The following is a 24,263-nucleotide window of genomic DNA, read 5'->3' on the forward strand; positions in this document are numbered from 1 at the left end:
CTGCCATGATGTTTTTGCACAGTTACTAGTGGGAGGGACATATTTATGTGGAAAAAAATATGTTTTAAAACATTAATGAAAAAAAAACACTTCATAGATAATTGAAAAAGAAACTAAACATCTCGTTGCAGCTTAATACTGACGACTGTAGTCAATGAATTCTGAATAAAAAGTCCAAAAATGTTTATAAATTGGCGCCGCCCAGATTGCAGCCACATAATTATATTATTTTTGAGCCATTGCCCAATCATGACCTTTTGGTTCCACAACTACACAACAACCACTGACTGACTTGACTACCTTCATCCACGAAGGGGGAAGGTGGTCACATGTTCCCAACCAACCACATACCAACTTTCAGAAATCAGCCAATCAAATCACAAGTTACAATAAATAAAAAAATAAAAAAATACTCTGAACACACACACACAATAACACACACACATACACAATACCATGCGTACACATACACAATAACACACGCACACACACCAAATAACACACATACACACTCACACAGATATATAAAACTAGGGTCTTTTCCTTCTCTATCTCTTTCTAATTCTGATGATACATTTGTCCTTGATATCACATACTCAGCGGGGAACTACCGTTTCTGTCTCTCTCTTGCATTTTGAGGCATCATTTGCCTCTTTCTTTCTCACTCTAACACTGATATAATTTTCCATCACATGCATCATCATACTTTCAGACACAGGATAATAGCAAAATAAATAAAGAAAAATATATGACTACACCAGAAAACTTTCAACGAACCAGCCAAATAATTAGTAATATATTTTAGAGGCTTTAAAAGATTAAATTAAGTAAATCAACAGACAAACGTACTAACATGAACTAACGAGAAATAAAAGCAAATAACACATAAGTGAAACATATAAACAGCCGTTATTTACATTGAAACAGAAAACCTAGCCAAGTACTGAAAATGATCATAAAACATAATGAAATTATTTATTTCAATGTTTTATACATTGAGAGCAGCTGACTGATGCAATATACTGAATGGGTACTTCGTCTGCAGAAGAAGGCTGCCTGGCGGCGCTTCCATTTGGTGCTCTAATTCCAGCATTTGCCCCTTGCTTGATTCAGTTATTTTTACTAGATCTACTTTATTTTTTTTTATCCGTTGGCTTCTCGTTCCCTATGTGTTTTTTCCTTCAAAGTATTTGAGTACCCAATTTGAGAACAATGGTTACAGTTCTGTGCCTCGCACACAGCAGATAACATACTTTCAAACATTGCCCGCAAGTGTGTTTTCCTCTTTAAGGTCTTTGACTTGGTTAATCAAAAAGTCAATTTTTTTTACTCAATACATTAAAGGAGGACTCAACGCTCTGTTAGGTGACTGCTATGTCGGCTCCATGATAGTTAAAGCATCTTGCCAAGATGTATTATCTTGAGAGGTCTTCGAGTTGGATTTCTACAAGGATTTTTTTTATCTCATTTTGGAGAAGAAAGATTGAACATGTCCCTTTGTTGGCTACAAGTTTCACACGTACAGGACTCACCTGTTTTTACACCAAGCTGGATCACACACTGCACATGGAGACGCATGCCACAGCCTGCACATTTGAGAAATGCTTGTCTGCATGTACACCAAGCAGAAGTCAACACTGCGGGGGGGGGGGGGGAGGGGGGGGAGGCATGAATTACCCCTTCACGATATAGTTGAAAAAACTGCACAAAAACGAATTAAGACTAATACAATCGAGTGGCAGCCAGGAGCAGGTGCATGCACATCCTTCTTCAACAAGCGCCTCACTCCAACAACAACAACAACAACAACAACAGCAACAATAATTCCTTCATGACAAAAATAATCAAAGGTAATGAAAACTAAAAATTTTTTTTATCACGTCTTCCATGAAAATCCTGCCAAACAAATTTTGTGTGTGTGTGTTAATACATATACACACACACACACATATATATATATATATATATATATATATATACATACATACATACATACATGGTTACTCACCCATTAGGACAGCACCAACTATGATCTTCAAGGTGATTCGAATAAACACATTCCAGCGCTAAAAGAAGACAAAACCAATTTTAAATTGAAATGTAAAGATGTAATATAATTTTCCTAATATAAAAATTATTTACTTAGATTGCTAATTTATATATGTTAGGATAAGCCACATGCACTATGCTGTTAGGGATAAGTAAGTAAACACAAATAAATATCAGAGCACACTTTTTATGCTGCAAATAAAAACAATTTGTTGAAAGAAAAAGATAGGATAGTAAATTACATTGTTATTAATTGCATATTTTAAATAACATCTAAAATATAATTTTCCTTTTTAATTAATTATGATTACAGAATTGCTACACAAATGATGTTATCCACTCTAGGAATAAAAATTAGGGAAATTCAGCAGTAAAAAAATTTTTTGTTTTGTTTTCTGCAGTCATTAAAAAAGTTACTGAACTGCACAGTGTACTTACATAACTCCCTCCTTTAATTCCTGGCATGATCAAATACAAACAAGTGGCCAAGATGACAAAAGCCAGAATGAAACCAGCTTCGAGAACGTCAACGGTCACGGCCGTTTTCAGCTCTGGGTACGTTGTCGGGAAACCCTTGGGCCGAGCGTAGTCAAACAGACAAACCATGTTGGCCTGCAAGTCGTCACAAAATGTCACATCACACACACATTTCCTGCAACACCAGTGTTCTTAGTTTTGCTAGATCCAGGGACGGAACTAGGCTTTCCTACGCCGAAGAGAAGAAATTGTGTTTAACCCCCCTCCTCCTTCCTAACAGTAACAAATGTACCATTCATAAATTTTTTACGTCTGTTTACAATAACTGTAAAATTTTAAGTTAAATTTTATCAAACCCTAATTAATTATTGATAATGAGTAAAATCAAACATTAGTAGATTTTGTATAGTTCTTATTCACCTTTTATTTCACCCATTTTTTTGATCTAAACAAAATTTGTCGACCCAGCCTGCGCTCCCTCTAAACCAGCACCCAGGAGATGTTCCTCCCCCCCCCCCCCCCCACAACACACACACACACACACAAATTAGTCTCTGGCTAAAGCAGTCATCAAATCTTCAAATACAATTACCAGCCAGGTGAAAATAAAAACTTAAGCTACATTGAGTATACACAAATTTACTGAAGCTAGATTTTTATTACTAACTACACAAAAAGTACCTTAATAAAATATTGATAAATATATGTATCAAAAATACAGTGGAGTCCTGCTAATCCAAACCCACTAATTAAAAAATCTGGCTAAACAAAACAAGTTTAGGCGGAAAAAGTTTTAAAAAAATTAAAGAATTCTGTTTTTTTTTTAATTTTTTTACTTTGTTCTATAATAACTAAACACTTATAGAGATGTGTTTTACTACATGCTGTTGCATTACTGCAATTATTTGATAATCTGAAAATGTGGTAATCTTAACAGTTCTAGGCACCAATTAGTTTGGATTAGCGGGACTCCAATGTAAAAAACAAACTGTAGTTAGTAAGTGACATGAATCATAACACTGATCTCAAAGTTTATGTATAAAAAAATAAACTTCAATATTTTTATATTAGTAAAATTGCAAGAAAATACAAAAGAAAGCAAGTGTATAATAATTTACACAACAAAGCTTCAAAAATTACTGAAACATAAATTTAGATTTTTAAACTTGTAAATCACTAACTTCACTCACATGCAATACCTACGTAGAATGAGTGGTTTTAAAAACTAGTCAATTTAATAAAAACAAAAAAAAATCACTGTACTCTGTACACTGATGATCAAGCATTGTTTCTGTTATTTCAGGTTTTTTAATTTGTCATGAGGGAAAAAACAAATGAGATTGATGCATAAAGTAGACTTTAAACATGATTTAGCTGTGTGTTGTGCAATATTTACATAACTATACTTTTATTATACCAGATTACAGGCTTGAATACAATTTTATTACAAAAAAGTTATTTGGACTTAATAGATGAAGTAATGTCATAATAATTTTATTTATATATATACTAGTGGACCCAACAGACGTTGTTTTGTTCAAACGTTTTAAATTTGAAAATTTACAGGAAATTTCCCTGAATATAATTGCAGCACCATCTGCCGGGTCGAACTGAAATAAAAATAAAATATTTTTGAATATTCGATAACGCGACCACAGCGCTTCCGACCGGATCTTATGTAAAACATTGAACGTTCAACAACAACATTAATTAAATTAATTAATTAATTACAAATATTATTTATCGGCTTGAATTGTGAATCTAAACAATTTTTAAATCCACCTGAACACACACTGTAAAGTGGACCCGACAGACGGTGTCCTGTTCAAACGTTGTAAATCCTAAAATCCAAAAATCCAAAAAAATTTTAAAAAATACAAAACTTCAGTTTTAAATATACTTTAAACTATAATTACTATAAGTAATTTAAATTATATAAATGGTATAATTTATTTTACAAACTTATATTTTTATTTTCAAAGAGACATCAATACATCTTAAGTTGCATAGAATAAAATGAGAACTAACAATTTAAAATTGTAGGTTAAGTTGATTGTTATTGAATGCACGTCTATACATAATTAAAAGTAATGAAAAATCGTGTTAAATACTCACTTTGATACTGCACCTTACATATTTTGCACAATGTATATTTTTTATTACATTTTAATATGTAGAATAAAATGAGAACTGACAATTTAAATTTGGAGGTTAAGTTGAATGGTATTGAATGTACGTGTATGCATCATTAAAATTACGAAAAAATCATGTAAATTACTCACTTAAATACTGCACCTCACAAATTTGCACAATGTATATTTTTAATTACACTTTAAAATGTTATTTCAATAAATAATAATATATTCTCAATAAGCAATTCTATTTTAATTTTAATGTAATAACAACAATCCATAGAATCCATCCAAAGACTAACAACACATAAATAAATACACAACACACACACACTCATATATACTGTGAACCTAAACCATCCAAAGTTCAACAACAATTTATAAATAAAAAATTAATTAAATAAACATTTTCCAGTGGACCAAATTGTGAATCTAAACCATCCTCGAAAACCCCGTGAACTCACACAAAAAATTTCATCAAAATCGGTCCAGCCGTCTAGGAGGAGTTCAGTGACATACACACGCACACAAGATATATATATATATATATATACACACACACACACACACATATTTATACATTTGAGAACTAATTTTTTTAATTGGTCCCATCAACTAAATTTAGTACTGTTTTATCAAGATTTGTCTCACCATCATGTTTTTCAAATTTAGTCCATACTTTTATTTATGACTAACTTGATTTCTAGAATTTTTTTAAAGAATTTTTTGACAGTTCCACTTGGAGCAATAGAGTAAAATGTGTAAACTAGCTCTTAACTAAGCCCAAAAAAATTTGAGTGGAATATATTTAATTGGGATCAACTCATGCATATTAAAACTATAAAACTGTAGATTGAATCTCAGAATTATTTATGATTAGAAGTCACAAAACAAAATTTTATGTTCACTTAATAAATCTAACATAAGTATCATCTCCTTCTACTAAATATTTAATATCAAAATTCATAAGGTAAATTGATTAATTAATGCATGCCATTTATTTATAAGGCCATCTCTATAACTCTACTAAATAAAACTAGGAACTTCATTCATTAATTTATTTTTTACTTACTTTAAGTATGTGCTCAAGAGATGCAGAAAATTTAGAAATAAATTTTACTTGTAAGTAAATAAACATTATTGAACTCTCAATGAAACTAGATACCTGCATAAACATGCATTTATTTTAAACTAATAACATTGTATACTGAACTTTATACTGTATATTGTTAAGAACAACACAAAGATCTATAAAAAAAAAAATTGAGAACTTGAAGAAGCTAGTGAATAGTTTACTACTGTTTCTAATCTGGAGTTACTTGACCATTACTTAAAGTACATATTTAAAAATTCAAACTGCTCTAAAAACCTTTCATAATTAGCAGAAAAAGTCTCAACTAGAATGAAATTTTTCCTAACTGGACAGTTATTAGAAAAATAGCAACATTAACAGATTAGCACTAAGTTATAGTAAAATTCAAAACACAGAGTCTTAACGTGCTGATAAATGACTTACGTGCCAGCAGAGACAGCTAAAAGTGGAATGAAAGATGAGGTAAATGCAAGACGTGATACCGACTATCTCTTTCCTCTCTGGTGAGATAATAGTGCTTCCCACAGGAAGTTAGGGAAGTGATGAACCACCGAAGCATCAGACCAGCGTCACTAGCCAAGTGTGATCGAGCACAGTCAAGACATCCATGTAGCTGCTATCGTCACCATTTGAGCATTCTGCGCTTGAGGTAAGTTACCTACTCTTCATTGCTTTTCTTGCATGTTTTAAATAAAATATATTATTATATCCCTACTAATATTATAAATGTGAATGTAAGTTTGTTTGTTACGCTTTCACGCGAAAACTACTTAACCGATCATCATGAAACTTTGTACACATTTTCTTGAAGGTATTAGAAGTAACATAGGATACTTATTATTAAAAAACAAAAAAAAACTATTTTTTTCCAAAAAAAATTGATGTTAGTATGTATGATCGTCTGACTGCGAGTTTGAGTAATTTGAATGACATTTAACGCCATTTGGTGTTTCAATAAGTAAATTAAATAATTCGCAAATTTAATAATATAATACCGGCGGTAAATTTACTATTCAATTTTATTTTTGTCACCGCCAAGCAGTACTTAAACTTTTTAAATTTTTGAGGTTAGGTGTCTATTTTCTTCGGTGATTGTTGTTTGGACATTGATGCTGAAGGTTATATTTTACTTTAAAGATAATTTTTTAATTTAGTGAAAATGATGTGGATCTAATTACTCAACTTTTATGAACTTTTTAAAATGTTAGGATTAAATTTTTTTTTTGTAATAGTGAAACATATTTCAATAAATCATGTTTTCAGTTTTTTAAGTTAAATCGGATGTTAGAATTTTTTAATACTGATGATTCCAGTCACGAAATAAAATAAAAACAATTACCATATTTTATTTTATTTGAAATGATCTTTGATATTTAAGGACATAATGCAAGCGAAGCCGCAGGTAAAAGCTAGTATTATAATATATATTATAATAATGTTACGAACGTGACATTCCCCGGGACACGTGCAGGTGCAGAGCTGGCTGGCGACTGCCGCAACATGATATGCGCCGCGCGCGCCTGGAAGATAACAAGGATTGTCGCTTTCCCCCTCCTTCCAATCACTCCCCACACGGCGCCCTGCCTTTGACACGTAACTGACACCAGACAGATGGGAGTTACGCGAACTGATGACACGTGTTTTCGAGAGATTTCTGCCGTCGGGACAGCTCGCGATGACGCGACTGGTCCCAGCCGTTCTCGTGAGTTCTGGAATTGTGCCGGGGCCTATATATATGTCCGAGGACGTCAGGGCAGGGAGTCAGTTCGGAGTGTTCAGTCGGGAGTTCTCCCGCGGCGGAGTTTTCGGGCGACAGTGCCGCGGGTGCGGCAGAGTGGTGAAGTCCTTGGACGAAGGGAGGGAGTGAGTGAGTTCAGTGGAGTCAGGAGTTTTCCCACGGCGGAGTTTCCGGGCGATAGAGTCCCGAGCGAAGATGCGAGCGAGGAGTGGAGCAGATCCTCGGCGAAGGGGAAGTGCGTCGGCGGTGGAGACCCACGAGGGGTGCTGCAGCGAGAGTTGCGCCAGAGGTGAGGCCCAGCGAGGTGTGTGGAACAAGTGACTGGGGAATAGACCTTTCTTTAAGTGTAATTAATTATTTGCCATTTTAGAAGATTTTTGTAAGTGACATAAGTAGTGGCCATCAATAAAACTGTGTGTGAAATAAAATCTATTAAATGGGCTATCCTTTATGAACCTGCGGTAAATCGTAACAATATATTACACGTCAGTCAGACATTTTCACTAATTATATTACTAACATCGTCACTGTCATCACAGTGCTTGTAACTCAATCAACAAAAGGTTAAGTTACTTTATCATACAGAAAAACAGAAGTGAATATTTCTAGATTCTTACTCAAAGTGATAGTTAAAACAGAAAAGTCAAATTTTGAATTAAAAACATTTTTTTGTTTAAAGACAATTTACATAACACATTTTGTCATTATAACATCCTGATTTTTTTCTTTATTACACATTGTATGTAGCTAAAATAATTTCAATTTCCTCTCTCTGCTTCATTTGATCACATGTTTGCTTTAAATAGGTACTTATTATAACTTTACATTACTTTGAAAACTGTACTGCAGACAGTTCTTTAGACAAAGCTTCTATAAACCTATGCCATCATAAAAAATTAGCAAAAGAGTGACCAAATTATAAACTTGTTCAAAAGAACAAGAGAGACATCTCATAAGAATTCAGAAAATGAAGAATAAAATCTGGCACATAACTATCATCCAGCCAGGTGCAAAATGAATTCGTGAAGATATCATTGTATGTTTTTGAACAGGTTTTCCCTCTATCAGTAGAAAGTTTTTGATAATTTGATTGTTAACTGTTCCCAAATTCAAGCCTGTATTTCAAGACTTTAAATTTTCCTCAGCTAGATGATAGATGATTGTTGATGCTCTGTCTCTTTCACTGAAGCTAACATCTCACTCACACACTGTGTGCACCAAGTTTTCTTTCAACAGGTAAAAAATTAGAGAAACTTTTTTTTTCCATTTAGCTATACAAAGATGTACACTTTCTACTCTCAAACTAGAAGTAGATGATGAAAGGGGACCAATGTTTAAATTCTAAAACCCACAAACAGAATTCTCTGATTCCTCACAAAACTTATAATCTCCTTTTCCTGGCACTGGCATAATTACTTAGCGTTGCACATACTGACATTAAATTATTCTTTATTGACATAACAAAAAATTTACACAGTAACAAAAAGCCCGGCAAGTATGTACAAAGTGATATTTCTTATGCCACACTCTGAGGCTTTATCACAGACTGAATTCATCTTTATATGCTTTGCTCCAAAATATTTGAAACAACAGCAACACAACTTAATGACTGTACCCAATCACAATGTGCATGGCACAGTAAGTAAGTAACAGAGGACAAGCCTTTTCTAACCATTTCATTTACATTGCCTGTATTAACATGTATTTCCCAGGCTAGTAAATGATTTACATGGATATTTAAAACCACATGACTATTCCTGGATCACCCTGTGACATAAAAAGGCTGGAAGTTCCTTCAGAGAAATTTTTTTTCCTTTACATAAAAGTAAAAAAATCGTGAAAATGTTAAGTGTTTAAAACTCCAAACAAAATTTTTAAAAAATAAATAAATAACTCTATGGAAGAAATTTCAACTAAATCATGAATTTGCCAGTAGCATTGAATATGAACCTGAAAAGTTTCAATCTTGCAATACAGTTTTTTATCCTTAGTTGTACATTGAAAAAGTTGTAAAAAAATGTGGCTGTACCAATTACTAAGCAAAAGAAATGCAATAAATTTTTTGTTATATTTTATACAAGTGAAGTCACTTAAAAAGTTAAAGAGAGTGCCATGTAAATATCAAATAATGAGGTTAAAAGTAATGCACACCTTACTGCTTTCAATTCCTATTTGACTAACCACTGTTTGGTTACTACCATTTGTTTTTAAAAATTACTTTTTTTTTAATTTATATTATTTTAGCAGAACAAAATTAAAATAAACAAACCATACACATAAAAATGAAATATATTAAAATCATAATCTTTACATAAAACACAAAATATTTTTTTTTACTAATTTTATTACTTATATTTTCACCATCATTGTGGTTCTTGAAATTCAATCAACCAACACTAAAGTTACAATTTCATAGTGATAAACACAAGTGAATATCTCTTAGATTCTTGATTAAAGAAACAGTTACAACATAAAAGTAAGAATTTTAAATAAACACAGATTTTTTCCTTCTGTTTTACATGTAATATATATATATATATATATATCTAAATATTATTTAAATTTATTCTATATGTTATACAAACAACTGTTTTTTATCTTGCAGCCTAAATGTGCATGGCTGTGCAATGTGAAACCCATGTCATATAATGCTTTCCAAACTCACGATGCCATTGACAGCGATCATGTCCATGGATAGAAATTTGAAAACAAAACAGTTCCTGTTACCAAATAAAAAAAGAAATACACTCTCACAACACGTGCCATGATGGGCAAGGAGCTACGTGACAAAATAAAAACTTTCCACCAACTGTTCAAGTTGGCTGTTGTTTCCACCACCTCCGGCCTGAACTGCTTTGACGACCTGCTCTTGGTGTTGCAACTCAAATGAGCTGCTAGCCTGTCAGAAGGGGCACTTCCGCCACAGCTCGGAAACACGCTCGAAGTGAACCAGTACAATATGGGACTGGCCGATGCCACCAGGCGGGTGGTCACTTGAACATGGATGCACAAAATGCAAAAACATGTCACAAATAATGCATGAACAATAAACACAAACATTGCTGCACAAAATTTTGATTTCGTACTAACTTTCTCCTTCTCCTCATCCTTTTTGTGCCTCGTAACACTCATCAAAGAACACAAAAAATGCTGCCGATTCTCGTTCAAATATTTTACAGAATAATAAAGAATTATAACTGCCATGGGAAATGCTAGAAGAAAATTAGGTATCTGCTTCCAATGATAGTACCTCAGAAAACCTACATCCCAATAATGTTGTTGCACATATGAATATGCCAGAGGAATAGATGAAGCACACCAATGACGAAGTGAGTTTCTACGTTTCACACCTGGTAATTTAAATCTGTTTGCTTTAGCATAAGCAGTGATGAACTGTGGGAGATTGTGTCTGTGCACAGAGCAAAACTTATCATAGCCATACATCTGAAAGCCTATAAATGGAATGAGAGACAAAAGTGTTGTAAGGATAAAAGAAATAAGTGAAACAATAAATGGAAACATTAAAAGTGGTAGCATTAAGATTGAACTGTTTTTGATTATAATATAATTATGAACAAACTTCAAGCTGATAAACTGAATAAATATGACTAGTTTTTCATATACTATGAAGCCAACGTTTAGGAGTCCATTTGATCTGCAGACAGCCGAAAGACCAAACAGAAGCCCGCACTGAAGAGACAATTCTTCGCCACCTTTTGTTTTCACACACTTCAGCATGCCATAAAATGTTAACAAAGCGAATAAGCTCTCCGAATAAGGAGCTGAGAAGAAAATGCTGGCAGGGTTCACGCAGTACAAAATGGCTGCCTTATAAGAATAGGCTTCATCTTTCAACACACACAAGCCCAGTCTGAACAGCACAACGGCAGACTGCACGAAAGCAACCAAGTTGATGATGACCGCACTAATCGTAACAACGGAATGGTAAGAGAGGACAGAATACAGTGCGTGGTGTAGGAGCAAAGCAAAATACCGCACCAGCAGTGGGTACAGGGGGAAAAAAGCCAAGCAGTTTTCGTACGTGTAGCCATACTTTGCGATATGGAGGAAATACTGGGCATCCCAACGCAACAAGCCACCAAACAAAACCTCTACAACGTCATCAGCTACTGATTTTCTAGTGTCCAGGGGGTCCTTTGGGCTGAGAAACACCCCAGGTTCATGGTTGGGTAAAAGCACATTTGCTAATGCTGAGAGAGTCAGAACAAACAAACGAGAGAGCAGTGAAAACCACCACACTTTTTCTGATAAGCTGTACATAGTGTCCGTAGCATTACACCAAGGCTTGATGATATAATCTTCGCTTGTACGTTCCACTAACACCAGTCTAGCTGGGAGATACGAGAGTGTAGCATGTCTGCAGCCTTCCACTGGAAACCACTTCCTGTCTCAGGCCACAGCTGCAACGAGTGTTGCCACACGGCACTTCCTGCTGCTTTATCTGCCAGCTTCCCTTCTTGCACAGCTCGCTCGCTGCAAAACAAGCACCAGATACAGTATTAGCACCTATGCTGTATGTATTCACATACTGCTTCACCTACAGATAAATAATACACATTTTTATTGCTTTGATATTTGAATGCTACCCAAACAGATATAGGTGTCCAAGAAATGCCAGAATATACACAAATACAATAATGTAGTACTAAAATGTCTAAGATGGGTTGTATGCAAAAACCCGAAAAAACTACCACTGTCATACAGAGAGCACATACAAATACACATATGGCCATAATAAACAGTGCTAAATGCTAATACATAATAATCACAAAAAGAAACAAAACAAAGAAATACAAAAACTGAGCTACCTGATACAAAGACAATTTTAAAAGATGTAAATTAATTACTACTAAACCATTGTCAGATTACAGAATGTACTGAATTATAGAATGCTGGTTTTAAGGCCTTTAAATGTTTTGCCTAACCATCAACTAGATCAACAATTTATAACCTCTCATCACGCTCACAAAGTCTTAAATGCTATTTGTTTTTCACTTCCTCTTTGCTTTTTCCCTAACCTTTAACTAGGTACTTTCAATGCTTGCATGCAGCATGAAGCAGCTTCATCATGCTTCAACACTCCCGAGCAGACTTACAAGGGAATGCTTGGATGTCTTACATAATGGCAGCCCACCAAATATTCATCTCACTGCTTATTGATACAAAAAACAAAATATCATGTGAAAGATATAATAAACTAGATGAAGTTTCAAATATTTCATCACCTCGTCACTAATTTGCTAGCTCAAATTTTACAATGAATTGTCACTTCAATGGCATGGAACAAAAAGAGGATAATTGCTTCATAAAATTAATTAACATACTAGTTATGATTTTACGGAAAAATACAAAGCTGACAATCAGCCAATTGTTTTATTTGTTAAATAACTTACCTAAGTCTTAAATATATTTGATTTCACTATGAAAGTATGCAGTGACACTGGTTGTGTTATTCCAGAAGATGTTTCGTCACTTCTACCTGCTGATCATTGTGCACACTCGTGTGATGTCACAAAACTACTCCCAGACTCACCCACCACCAACAGTCCCTACAAAACGGCTAGGCTATGAGAGTAAGTAGTGGCACCTGTTATTATTTTGTGTACTTTGTGCAGTGTATTTCATCTGGGAACCTTCAGAGAAAATTAAAAAATTCAAGTTTCAGTTTGTTTGTGCTAAATGACTTTTGAGGGTAGCAATTCCTCAAAAGATTGACTTGAACTCAAACTTTTTCTTTTGCCAGAGCTGATTAAATGATGAAAATGAATAGCTCTCAAGGTAAAATAACTGTAAATATGGTTCAAAATCCCTCCCCTCATCCCATATCCCTAAATGTTATTCATATACTATACTATTTTATGACTTCTTTAAATAAATTTCTACAAAAAATAAAAGTAATGAAAAATCAACAAAACTAGTGAAAATATATTTGTTCAGTTTGTACCATTTGTCAGATTGCTTAAAGAGAAATTTTTCTATGACTACTTAATTACGATGTTCTTAACTTCACGCAAGAATCAATGATTTTACTTAGCTTATGGTACACAAATTTTTAAATGATTAGTTTCTTCATGCAATTCACCTAGCTAGTTAAACCACAGTGTAGCTCACAGTTTATGACCAATGAGCGAAGAGTACAAGTTTGTCCAAGCCTACTATTAACACCACGTCATGTTATCTCTTGCCCATACATGCTCAGCCATGAGACTAACAAACCAAACTACATACAACCATTACTTGGTTTTATTTAAATGGAAAAATGTAAATAAATATTAGGCCTGTGAGAATACAATTTTTTTAAAGCAAAGCAAATATGAAATTGAACTTTCTAAAATATTCGGAAAGTCTAATCAAATTGCGAATATTGTTCTAGGTGAAGCTGTGTAACACTTATCTTAAAAAATACAGGATTGATGTAAAAAAAATTGTTAACATTTGTAATGTTTGAATGGATTAAGTGCCTGACCAATTGGGCCTTATGAATAATATAAATCAACAAATATCATAAATAGAGACAAGATTTAATGGTTTTATTTCTATGCCAATTACGTTTTTAAAACATGAGATTTCAGTTTTTGTCGTTTTTATTTTTATGAACTCTATGATGCCCTTTTACAATATAATAATTTGTAATAAGCATTTCAAACTACTGGGAACAATATAAATAAATCAGCAAGTAAATGTGCGTTAGAAAAATTTACCAATTGGTACATGTAACAATCGGTAAAAATTAGCTTTTAATAACAATTGCAATAAACAAAATTTTCATTCTATTACGTAGATACATTTTGGTACCAACTCCATTTTAAATAATTTACATTCTTTGATTTTAATATACTAAAAGATTAAAATTTTGTAATCTGAGTTGAGTTTAGATTAAATATTTGATTATTTTCATTATTTTTGTTGCACTTCAGTGCTTTATGGTGTATAAACTTGCATTTCAGTGTTACATGGTTAACTGATGTGCTCTTCAGAGTCGTGGTGCATTGACGTGCTGTGCAGTGTTATATAGGTTTTATCGTAACTCACCGTATCATCTTGACCCTAACTATAAAATAACCATGCATAATATTAACATTGGGCATTTATTAAAGCAAACAAAATGTCTACTTTTGATTTTTATAAGTAACCAATTTTATCAAAGAAAAACATACATAACATATATAGAGAAAAAATAAACTCAATATTTTCATGAGCAAATTTAGGCTTCCAATGTTTTAAAGCTTTGCAACAAATGTGATGCTTCACATCAGACACAAAGCTTTGCATCACAACCGAAGCTTCAAATAAAACTAATAACAAATTACCAAGCGAAGTCAAATCAAATATTAAAAAGAGCTTTGATTGATCCACTTGGTTGATATTCTGCACAAGCCTAATAATTATGCAGTCAATTGAATAACTCATTTTAAAAAGTGCTTCACCCCAAAATTAATTTATTTGATGGTTAAAAATTTTTAAGCATTAGTATAACTTAACATATTTATTGTAGGGAAAAAGTAAATGCTGTAACAATATATATATATGCTCAAGTCTTATCAATGGAATAATTGAACATATTTCATGAAACAACCTTTTTAAAATGAGCAATTAAATGTGTAAAGAGCTTCACGAACGTTAGTTATTTAGTTATCTGTTGCAGCCAAGCCACAAGCAGCTGACTGGGCTTGGAACTTCCTACCTTCTGAAAAAACTCAGCTTCTGAACTGGCTGTTAGTCGGCTGTGTGAAGCCAGAGGAATCCTGCACCAAAGCCTTGCCCAATCACATACGCCCGACTGAATACGAAGGCTACGATGGATTCTACAACAACCTGGCCCACCCGGAACTGGGAGCTGTAGGCGAGTCACTTCAGTGCCATCAATCACACTCCTAGAAGTGCATGCACCTCACAACTCTTTTAGCTGGACCTGCGTGTTAAGGGCCCCGCCTATCTGGTGTGCAGAGCTTCAAAAGAAACCAGGAAATGTTCTAACTGCTCAAGATATCTAACAAGGAGAATCTATGACGTTCGGATCACTGATTTTATTCTTACTTTGTACACTTTTAGCAGTCCATTAGGAAAACATAATGTGCAAGTAGTAAGACGTACTACATGGGTGTTTTTGAGAAAATCACAAGAGAAGTTGTCAGAGGAAAAATATATTTTTCAAAATTTCAAAGAGGTTTGTTTTTGGATAGAAACTCTGAAGAGTCCTTGTGTATGTGAGAAAATTGCATTTATTGATTCTGTAATTTGTAATGTCAAAAGCACATCCGACGATTAATTATACATTACCCTTATATTCTGAAAAATTGTAACTCATTGTATTATTGAATGTCATTATTTATGTTAGACCTTTATTTATCTATGTTTGACTTGGAATTCCAAGCCTCCCTCCCCTTGTCCTTCCACATCAAATCTGTTTCTGCAGGTCAAAGCGCCCAGGTAAAAAGCGATTTCGGGTACCTTATCACATCACATACGTATAAGGAAGGCCGCAATTACGACAGGAATACATTTTCAGCAAAACATCATGTGTTTAAGTTAGTCATTTACTTGTCGATAATTATAAATATTTTATTTGTTGTAATAAATAATAAACATTAGTGAACAACCAAAAAAATTGGAAATTCAATAAAACACTTTGTTTAGATACAAATTTTTTTTTCATATATTATCTTTGAATTGTAATATATAATGAAGAATATGACCAGTGTTTGAAAAAATATTATTTTATATATATATATATATATATATATATATATATATATATATATATATATATATATATATATATATATACATATACATATATATATATATATATATATATATATATATATATATATATATCAGTAGGACTTGATCTGAAGATCCAGTGATTACAGAGCAAGAACACTAACCACTTGACCACCGCCATCTAGTGCTCATGGTCACAACGCACCGGTACACATTCAATGCGCAAAACTTATCTTACGATTTTCTCAGAAACGCCCAAGTAGTACGCCTTAATACTTGCACATTATGTTGTCCTAATGGACTACTAAAGTGTACAATGTTTGAATAAAATCCATAATCAGAACATTGTAACTTCCCCTTTTAAGTGGTGTTTTTTTTACAAAAAGCATTAAAGAATAATCTAAGGGTGGATGAGTAGTTCTGTTTCTGTATTTAGTTTTTAAAATATATATTTAGAAGAGTGAAAATTGCTGATATGCGTGTTTTCAGAATAAGTTTTAGACATGAAACTCCTGGTACAGATTCTTGAAAGCACTCAAGAGTCTTGCATTATAGAATTACACCTTATAATTATTTTGTTCCCACTGGAATTTCATAGTTACTTTATGCATGATGATACCGCACTAGAAGCAGTGAGCGCCGCTCTTATCATTCCACCTCACCAACAAAAATACACCCCTGACTAGGGACTAGTTTTCCATGGTTTCTTTAAGGTTGGGTTCACAATTAAAAAAATAACAGTATATTAAAACAAAATTCCTGCGCACAACATTTTATTGCCATGATTTTGAATCTATTGATACAAAAAAAAAATGCATTGTATGATTGTATGAATGGAAGATAGGAGACATGTCCATGGGAGATGAATTAATATATTTTATGTTCATTACAGACTCTTGGCACAATGGCCAACGAGAGATGGTTTTTTACCAAAATATTTTTTACATCCTCATTAGGGTGGCCCTTATTTTTCAATTTTCTAAAAGTTTAGCTCCCACCCCTCTAACTTGTTTCAATCAACAACAAAACGATATGTGCAAAATTTTAGCTCAATCGGGCAACTGTGAGGTGACTCTCATCGACCATGAAGTTTTGGAATTGTCGCCCAGAAAGCTTTTTTTTTTTTTTTTTTGGTTATATTTTATGGTAGCTTTGTATTGTTGGAAACCTTCATTCCTTTTAAGAGTTTTATTTTGCTAAAACAATTTTCTTTCTGTGACCTTGCCTTTTCCTTGTCTCATTGTTCAATTCGATGGTGTTGAGAGTATTGAGACATGTGATAGCTTTAATTTAAGTGAAATTAAGTTGTAATCCATAAGCCCAATCACACTATTTGATTGACAAGTTCAATATTAGACTAATTAGCTATCGTGTATGTATTATTTGTAATTACACATGAATTTATAATAGTTTAATAATTAGAAATGGAAATAATGTGAGTTTTTTATAAATTTAATCAACATGCAAATTTTTTCTCATAACATGTTATTTGCTATCGATAAAGTTAATATGAAAAATCACTACATATTTACTGTGTGAATTATGCTATTTAATTTATTATTCACCCCCTGTGCATCAGTTGGGTCTGCGAGACCCAACACATGTACTTCATTAATTTACAAACAGATGGCAGAAACTGTCTTCATGTGCTCTCTGCTACCTTCCTATCTATACCTCGTTAGTATCTCTGTGGGTGAATAGCATGTACTTCATAGATTTACCAACAGATGGCAGAAGCTGTCTTCTTGTGCTTTTTGCTACCTTCCTACATATACTCTTTAGTATATCTGTGGACTTATAGCAAAGTAGCTGTTTTTATGTTATGTGCTTCGCTTACTTATTTACTAACCAAGTATAATGTTGTCTTTATTGATTAATTTTTCAATTATCGTTTGGGAACTGTTTGTGCTGCTGGTATGAAGTGACTTTTGTGATCTGTTCTTCCTAGACTTGTAAAATGGCATCAACTTCTTCAGGTAGTTCATCAAGCAAGTTAAGAAAAGATTTTTGTCACCCTCGTTGGTAACATTTCCCATCAAATCGTTGGAGCCAAACTACCTTCAAACAGGCAAGTTTTAAAAGTCATTTTATACAATCTAAAAGTTGTAAATATAACAACGAAAGAAAGTGCAGCATTGGTGATTCAAGAAATTTCTATTTTTTTTTTTTTTGGCAAAAAGCACAAATTCCTACTAGAAGAACTGACCACTGCATTGATAACTTAGTCAAACTCTATGATGAATGGAAACTTTTGCAGAAAAATTTTACTAGAACTTCAGGCAAAGAAAGAGAAAGAAGAGATATTTTTTTGGAAACTATGGACAATCTCTTTGACATAGCTCATGCAGATGCTTTGAGACAGATAAAGAATGAAGAGGATAAGAATTTCTTAATGATTCAGCGCCATAAGGGACGACCGGGCTCCATGGTTGGTGTAGATAAAAAACTAAAACACAACGAAGAAAGAGCACTAAAGCACACTGCAATGGAAGCTTCCAGGAAAAAAAGAACTTATGAAGAAATGGAACGCCAATTTGATACATAAAAAACTGATGATTTAACATCAAGTAGTCTAAGTAGTGATGGTGATGACGATGATGAAATTTCTTCTGGCACTGATAAGCAAATAACACCAACTACCACAGCAGCAGCAACAGGTCCAAAAACTCAAGGTACAATGCAGTTTTTTACTCCCCATCTCTCTGAAGTTTTTGATAGGTGCAAAATAACTGATAGAAATGGGGTTTACATATTGACAACTGCTGCAGAAGTATTTGGATGTGATATTGAGAATCTGGTAATAAATCGAACTTCTTTTCAACATCTTCGAAAAAAATTTAGAGAAGCGAGACACACAGAAATTCAGCACAAATTTAACCTAAACGACTTTCAAGAATTAGTGTTGCACTGGGATGGAAACTTGCTCCCGGCACTCGCAGGTTTTGAAAAGATCGAAAGACTGGCAGTAATAGTAACTTTTCAAGGCAAGGAGCAATTGTTAGAAGTTCCTGAAATCCCAACATCTTCAGGAGAACAGCAAGCCATGGCTTTTTATCAGGCAGTGGAGAAGTGGGGTATAACCGATAAAATTCAGGCACTTTGCTGTGATACAACAGCAAGCAACACAGGTCGAATAAGTGGTGCCTGTGCAAATCTAGAAAAACTGTTTAATTGTAATGTGTTGTACTTCCCTTGCCGTCATCACATTTTTGAGTTAGTTTTGAGGGGCTGTTTTGAATCATTGACTTCTGGTCCAGACATGACGCTTTTCAAAAGACTTAGAGAAATGTGATGTAATGAAATTGTACTGAATTTTGTTAATAGACAACTTAATTAGTGTAATTTTTTGGTAACACCAGTTATATTCTTTTGATTCTAAATTACAGCATTACTCTATGCTTGTTCATAACATCTCTGTGAAAACTTTTATATTTTGTTCTATAGACTAAATACTCTTTGTAATAAATTTTTTTTGATTTTAAAACAAGCGGAGGGGAACAAAAAAGTAAAGGTTTTATCAAGAACATTATTAGCTTTAAAAAAACTATGGATGAACAAGACTGAAAAGGACTGTCAATTTGTATTTGTTAATATATTTATTAATTTGAGTCCTACCCTGAAGTTTTAAAGACTATCTACGAAGGTAAAGTCTTATTTTTAACAATACTCAGGATTTTTTTTAAATATTGTAACATCAAGATTAGTGATCACTTTCAGTGATAATTGACTGATGTATATTGTTTCTCTGGTGAATCTTCGTATGAACTACTGAAATTATGACAATTTAGAGGTATCTTCATGCACTAAAATTATTTTTATTAAGACCTCATAAATTCATCATATACTACTGAAATTTGAAACAACTTTCTTCGAGAGTAAAGACTTGTGTTCCAGCAAGATTAGTGAATGTGAAATTGACCCTAGTAAAGACATTAACAAGTGATTAGTTAAATGAAGAGTCGCTGATTGTAAACTAATTCTACCACATACTACTACAAGACTGTATCTGATACTTCGCTGCGTACTATCTGGACTATGATAGTTTTCTTCAGTAGCAGTATCATCATTCTTTGAGTACACCAGCTTCGACTAACGACTCAGAAAGACTACAGATATTTTATTAAGATATTGTATTGACGAGATATTTCTTCAAGTGTATGTATGGTAATAATATAGTGTTGATACAGGTATATGCAAGTTATAGTTTGTAATAGAGTAAAATTGTGAAATATTTAGTTGTATTCCGAAATTCTACTAATTTTCATTTATTTCTGTTAAAGTTTGGGTAATTAATAATTTAAAGTTAACTTTGATTAATTTCATATACTTCTTAACTATTCCAGATTAGCTTAGCATTTTTCCTCAGTAGTCTTGAGAGATTTTGTTACCACTCACCACCTCTGGCTAGCTAAAAATTAGGTGATGAGTGTACATACAGGTTGTTAGCAGGTCACAAAGTAATTCATACGCAATGTTCTATGTATTACCTGTTTTTTTTTAATTCATGTAAAAATCACAATACATTCAGCACAACAGAACACACAAAAAAAAAAAATGTACATCCAGAAAGGAGAAAAACACATAGACTCTTATTACGAATTACATTATATAGCCTGGATAAGTTTCGGGCAGCGATGGCTGGACATAACCATTTGTTGCCTCGTTGTGGGCTCTGCCTACGACTACGGTCAAAAAAAAAAATTCCAATTAATCAAAATGTCCGGAAAAAAAAAGTTATTAGGTATCGCCCGGACCGTAGCCGCAAAGTTGTACTTTAATAACAGAACATTATTATGTTATGCGAGCCATCGCCCGACCACGACCTCTCGTCATGGTGCTCGAACAATGACTACCTTTACAGCCTTCCTTCCCTTTGTGCGGGCAGTGTCCTGGGCTCGCTGACGTAATTCTCAGCCAATCACAGCGCATGGCAACAGAAACTTCCACGAAATGCTTATTTCTGTTCCCACGATGGTGCAATTTTGTCTCTTTCTCCCACTCCCGTGACCGTGACTCACACGCCTAGCGTGTGAAACAAAGCCTCGGTCGTGGAAATAACGAAGGAGAATTACGTCAGCATGCCTTCCCACACAAAGAAGCCAGCAAAAAAAAAACTACTAGAAAAGTAAACTTATGAATGATAAAAATAAAAACATTACATCCAGTGTATTACCTTCACAATAACTTCTAAAAGGAAAAACTTTACTTCTAACCTGAAATATGACAAAAATTTATAAGAAATTATTATTACTGGATCGCATGGGGAATGCTGTAATCTGGGTTGTTACAATTTTAAGACATTCTTTGTGCTATTTAAAAGGAGCTAGTTTGATAAAGGTAAAATAATTTTTTACTGAGGCGAATTAATGTTTTCGAAATATAAGTTATTTTATTTTGGATTTTCATATTATTTAAGTATCTACCAGTAACCAGGTTTGGATACAATTAATTAATTAGTTGTACTTTACTTAAAAATTAAGGATTTTTATTGAAATATTTTTCTTTTCATTGATGAATTTTAGAATACCATTGAGTTAATAGGTAAAGTTTGTTACCAATGACTTGATCTGAAAAGAATACGTGTTCCAATATTGTATTACTTAATTTGAAGTTTTTAGGAAATACAATTAAATTAATTTTGTGCTAATTTTAGGTTTGTGATTATTTTGCCAGAACAATAATTTCTTAACAGTAATTTTTTACCATACCGGGCATTTTATTTATTGAGACTTACACTTACATAAAAATACATTAGATGTATTAAAGTGTAGGAAAACTACAGGGTTAACACAACTTGGATAATTTAAACCAGTAGTTTAAACTTCAGTGATCACCACAATGTGGGACACCAAATAACCAATTTAAATTTCAGTGGCCAAAACTTGACCAGAATATCTACATAACTGGTAACAATGAAGTGCCTGATGTCCGCTCTACCATTCTTGGATTTCTTGAACAACACCTTTCTGCAAAGAAGCAACAGCGAGATGATTACCGAGAATTGCTGGAGTTAACAATGATCTTTCTCGACGGCATTACAAAGAACGGGATATCATTTCGTATACCAAGAGCTGTAAGTCATGCTAGGTGGATGGCAAAGGCAATTTATGTACTAAAGATTTACCTATTTCAGAACCAATTTCAGTTATCTAATAGGGAGAAGGACTCTTTAAAAAGGTTATGTATTTTTATTGCTAGAGTGTATGTTCGAGCCTGGTTTATAGTATCAGAAGCAATTAAAGCAAATTATCATGATTTCCTATTCATGTGTCAACTGATAAATTATCATAATATTGATCCATAAATCAGTAAAGTCGCTGTAAAAAAAATTTCAAACCATCTCTGGTACTTAGCTCCCGAAACTGTGGCATTATCCTTATTTGATGACGATGTTCCAACCATGATTAAGAAAAATATGGCTCAAATTATACTAGAATCAGACAAAGGTTAAGAATAGGAGGAAGAAAATAACCAATTAAGGAAGTACATTCTGCACAAAGATGATTTTTCTTCATTTACAAACAAAAGTTTTCGTCTTTTGTAACTCCTGTTATAAAAAATTTCTTTTCAAATTTTCTATCAGCACCAATTTCCTCGACAAAGACCCTTCAACATGGAAGGATGATCCTGGTTACAAAAGTGGAATTGAAAAGCTTGATAAGACAGTTGTTGTGAATGATGCTGCGGATAGAGGTGCTAAACTAATTCAGGAATATAATAACATTCTGACAAAAGATTAAAATGAGAAACAATTAGTTTTACAGATCGTTGCCGAAGACCGTAAAAAATACCCAACTACTACCAAATCCTCTAGTAGAAAAAAAATAATGTTCAATGTATGTTTGTTCACATTATGTATTGATTCTATAGAAATTAAGGCTCTAAATATAAATGTTTTTCCCTTATACAAATTGTTGCATTATTAAAATAAAATATATATTTTAAATTTTTCATGTTATTACCAGGACTGTTCAAACTTCAAGACATTTGAGGGCTGCCTAATAGTTGTCCAATTCAAGTGAAATTTTGTAAAGCCTTCTTTTTTGTTGATTAGAACAAGATTAGGGGGTGGGAGCAGCAAAATTTTAACTTTCGGAAAATACCCAATAGCTAAGGGCCACCCTAATCCTCATACATATCAGGCAAAAGCTATTTACTATATCTTCATCAAAGAGATTTCACGTATTTACATATTTAACTGGAAATCATGCTGTGGGTAAACACAAGATAAATGGTCATGGGGATCTGAAATATTCAGTAGCGGCCAGGAGCTCAAAGCCACCAGATGTATTTTGTGCACTCTATGGACTTTATGTGCACTCAGTTAATTTTTATCATTAGTTCTGGATTCATCATCATTAATTGTTCACTGATCAATCAACCTGATTTTCCAGTGTTTCGTTTCACCTCTTTTTGTGAATTAGATAAAGAAGTTTACTCTAACATGTTCAGATTGTCTACCAAAAAAACAGCATCTAAAACTTCAGAAATCCAAGAATAACCATCGCTTAAAATAACTAAGTTGGTAATTCCAAACATGGACGAACTTGTCAATATTGTGAAATCTCTTTGCCTAAAGGTTGATGATTTAAGAAGTGAAAATGCTGCACTTTAAAACCTTGCTTATGGATTCGCGTTCTGAAATGGCAGAAATTAAAAAAGAAATCATTCATCTGAAGCAAAGTTTATTACTTAAAAATGAAAATAATAGACCCTATAGTCAAGCTCTTATGAAATCAATGAGTGGCAAGAAGACTGAACGTGTTGCAACTCCGGGAGTCTTGAGTAACGGTAGTCCGTCCAGCGACCTACATCTGACGCAGCGGGAAAAGCGTAGTGTCATGAGTGTCAACAACACCGTCCAACTTGTTGATAAAGACGGAATCACTGTAATGCAACATGCACTTAAAACTAAAACTAATATGAGCTCTGAAGCTAAACAAGATCAGGATCGCAGGAAAACACTGATGCAAGTGGGCATAAAAAAAATATTGCTACTCTCAAAACAGTCAGTAAACCTGTTCAAAAA

At 33.4% G+C, this 24,263-nt stretch overlaps 3 protein-coding genes across 11 annotated transcripts in view; 1 reads left to right on the top strand and 2 right to left on the bottom strand.

Annotated features, from left to right (window-relative positions):
* LOC134543335 (dual oxidase maturation factor 1-like) overlaps window positions 1–7,498 on the bottom strand; it is a 51,390-nt gene extending 43,892 nt beyond the window's left edge. For 2 of the 5 annotated variants that reach the window (XM_063388322.1, XM_063388314.1), the window contains exons 1-3: window positions 6,175–6,280; window positions 2,488–2,661; window positions 2,009–2,066 (exon numbers count right to left, since the gene is read on the bottom strand). In XM_063388322.1, the coding sequence (XP_063244392.1) occupies window positions 2,009–2,066; window positions 2,488–2,655 (226 nt within the window). In that variant the 5' untranslated portion in view covers window positions 2,656–2,661; window positions 6,175–6,280. Of the gene's footprint in view, window positions 1–2,008; window positions 2,067–2,487; window positions 2,662–5,730; window positions 5,812–6,174; window positions 6,281–7,197 lie in introns of those variants that run through there. The other 3 variants (XM_063388304.1, XM_063388295.1, XM_063388330.1) reach the window with 2 other exon arrangements.
* LOC134543307 (dual oxidase-like) overlaps window positions 6,293–24,263 on the top strand; it is a 129,572-nt gene continuing 111,601 nt past the window's right edge. For 2 of the 3 annotated variants that reach the window (XM_063388239.1, XM_063388256.1), the window contains exons 1-3: window positions 6,293–6,400; window positions 12,969–13,083; window positions 15,156–15,353. In XM_063388239.1, coding sequence (XP_063244309.1) covers window positions 12,972–13,083; window positions 15,156–15,353 — 310 coding nt within the window. In that variant the 5' untranslated portion in view covers window positions 6,293–6,400; window positions 12,969–12,971. The remainder of the gene's footprint in view (window positions 6,401–12,968; window positions 13,084–15,155; window positions 15,354–24,263) is intronic. The other variant, XM_063388248.1, reaches the window with a different exon arrangement.
* LOC134543321 (GPI mannosyltransferase 2) overlaps window positions 8,166–24,263 on the bottom strand; it is a 151,181-nt gene continuing 135,083 nt past the window's right edge. For 2 of the 3 annotated variants that reach the window (XM_063388269.1, XM_063388277.1), the window contains one exon: window positions 8,166–11,983. In XM_063388269.1, the coding sequence (XP_063244339.1) occupies window positions 10,172–11,770 (1,599 nt within the window). In that variant the 5' untranslated portion in view covers window positions 11,771–11,983 and the 3' untranslated portion in view covers window positions 8,166–10,171. Of the gene's footprint in view, window positions 11,984–21,773; window positions 22,201–24,263 lie in introns of those variants that run through there. The other variant, XR_010076918.1, reaches the window with a different exon arrangement.

This window comes from Bacillus rossius, chromosome 1 (genome assembly GCF_032445375.1).
Source record: "Bacillus rossius redtenbacheri isolate Brsri chromosome 1, Brsri_v3, whole genome shotgun sequence".
In the NCBI taxonomy this organism is placed as follows: Eukaryota; Metazoa; Arthropoda; class Insecta; order Phasmatodea; family Bacillidae; genus Bacillus; species Bacillus rossius.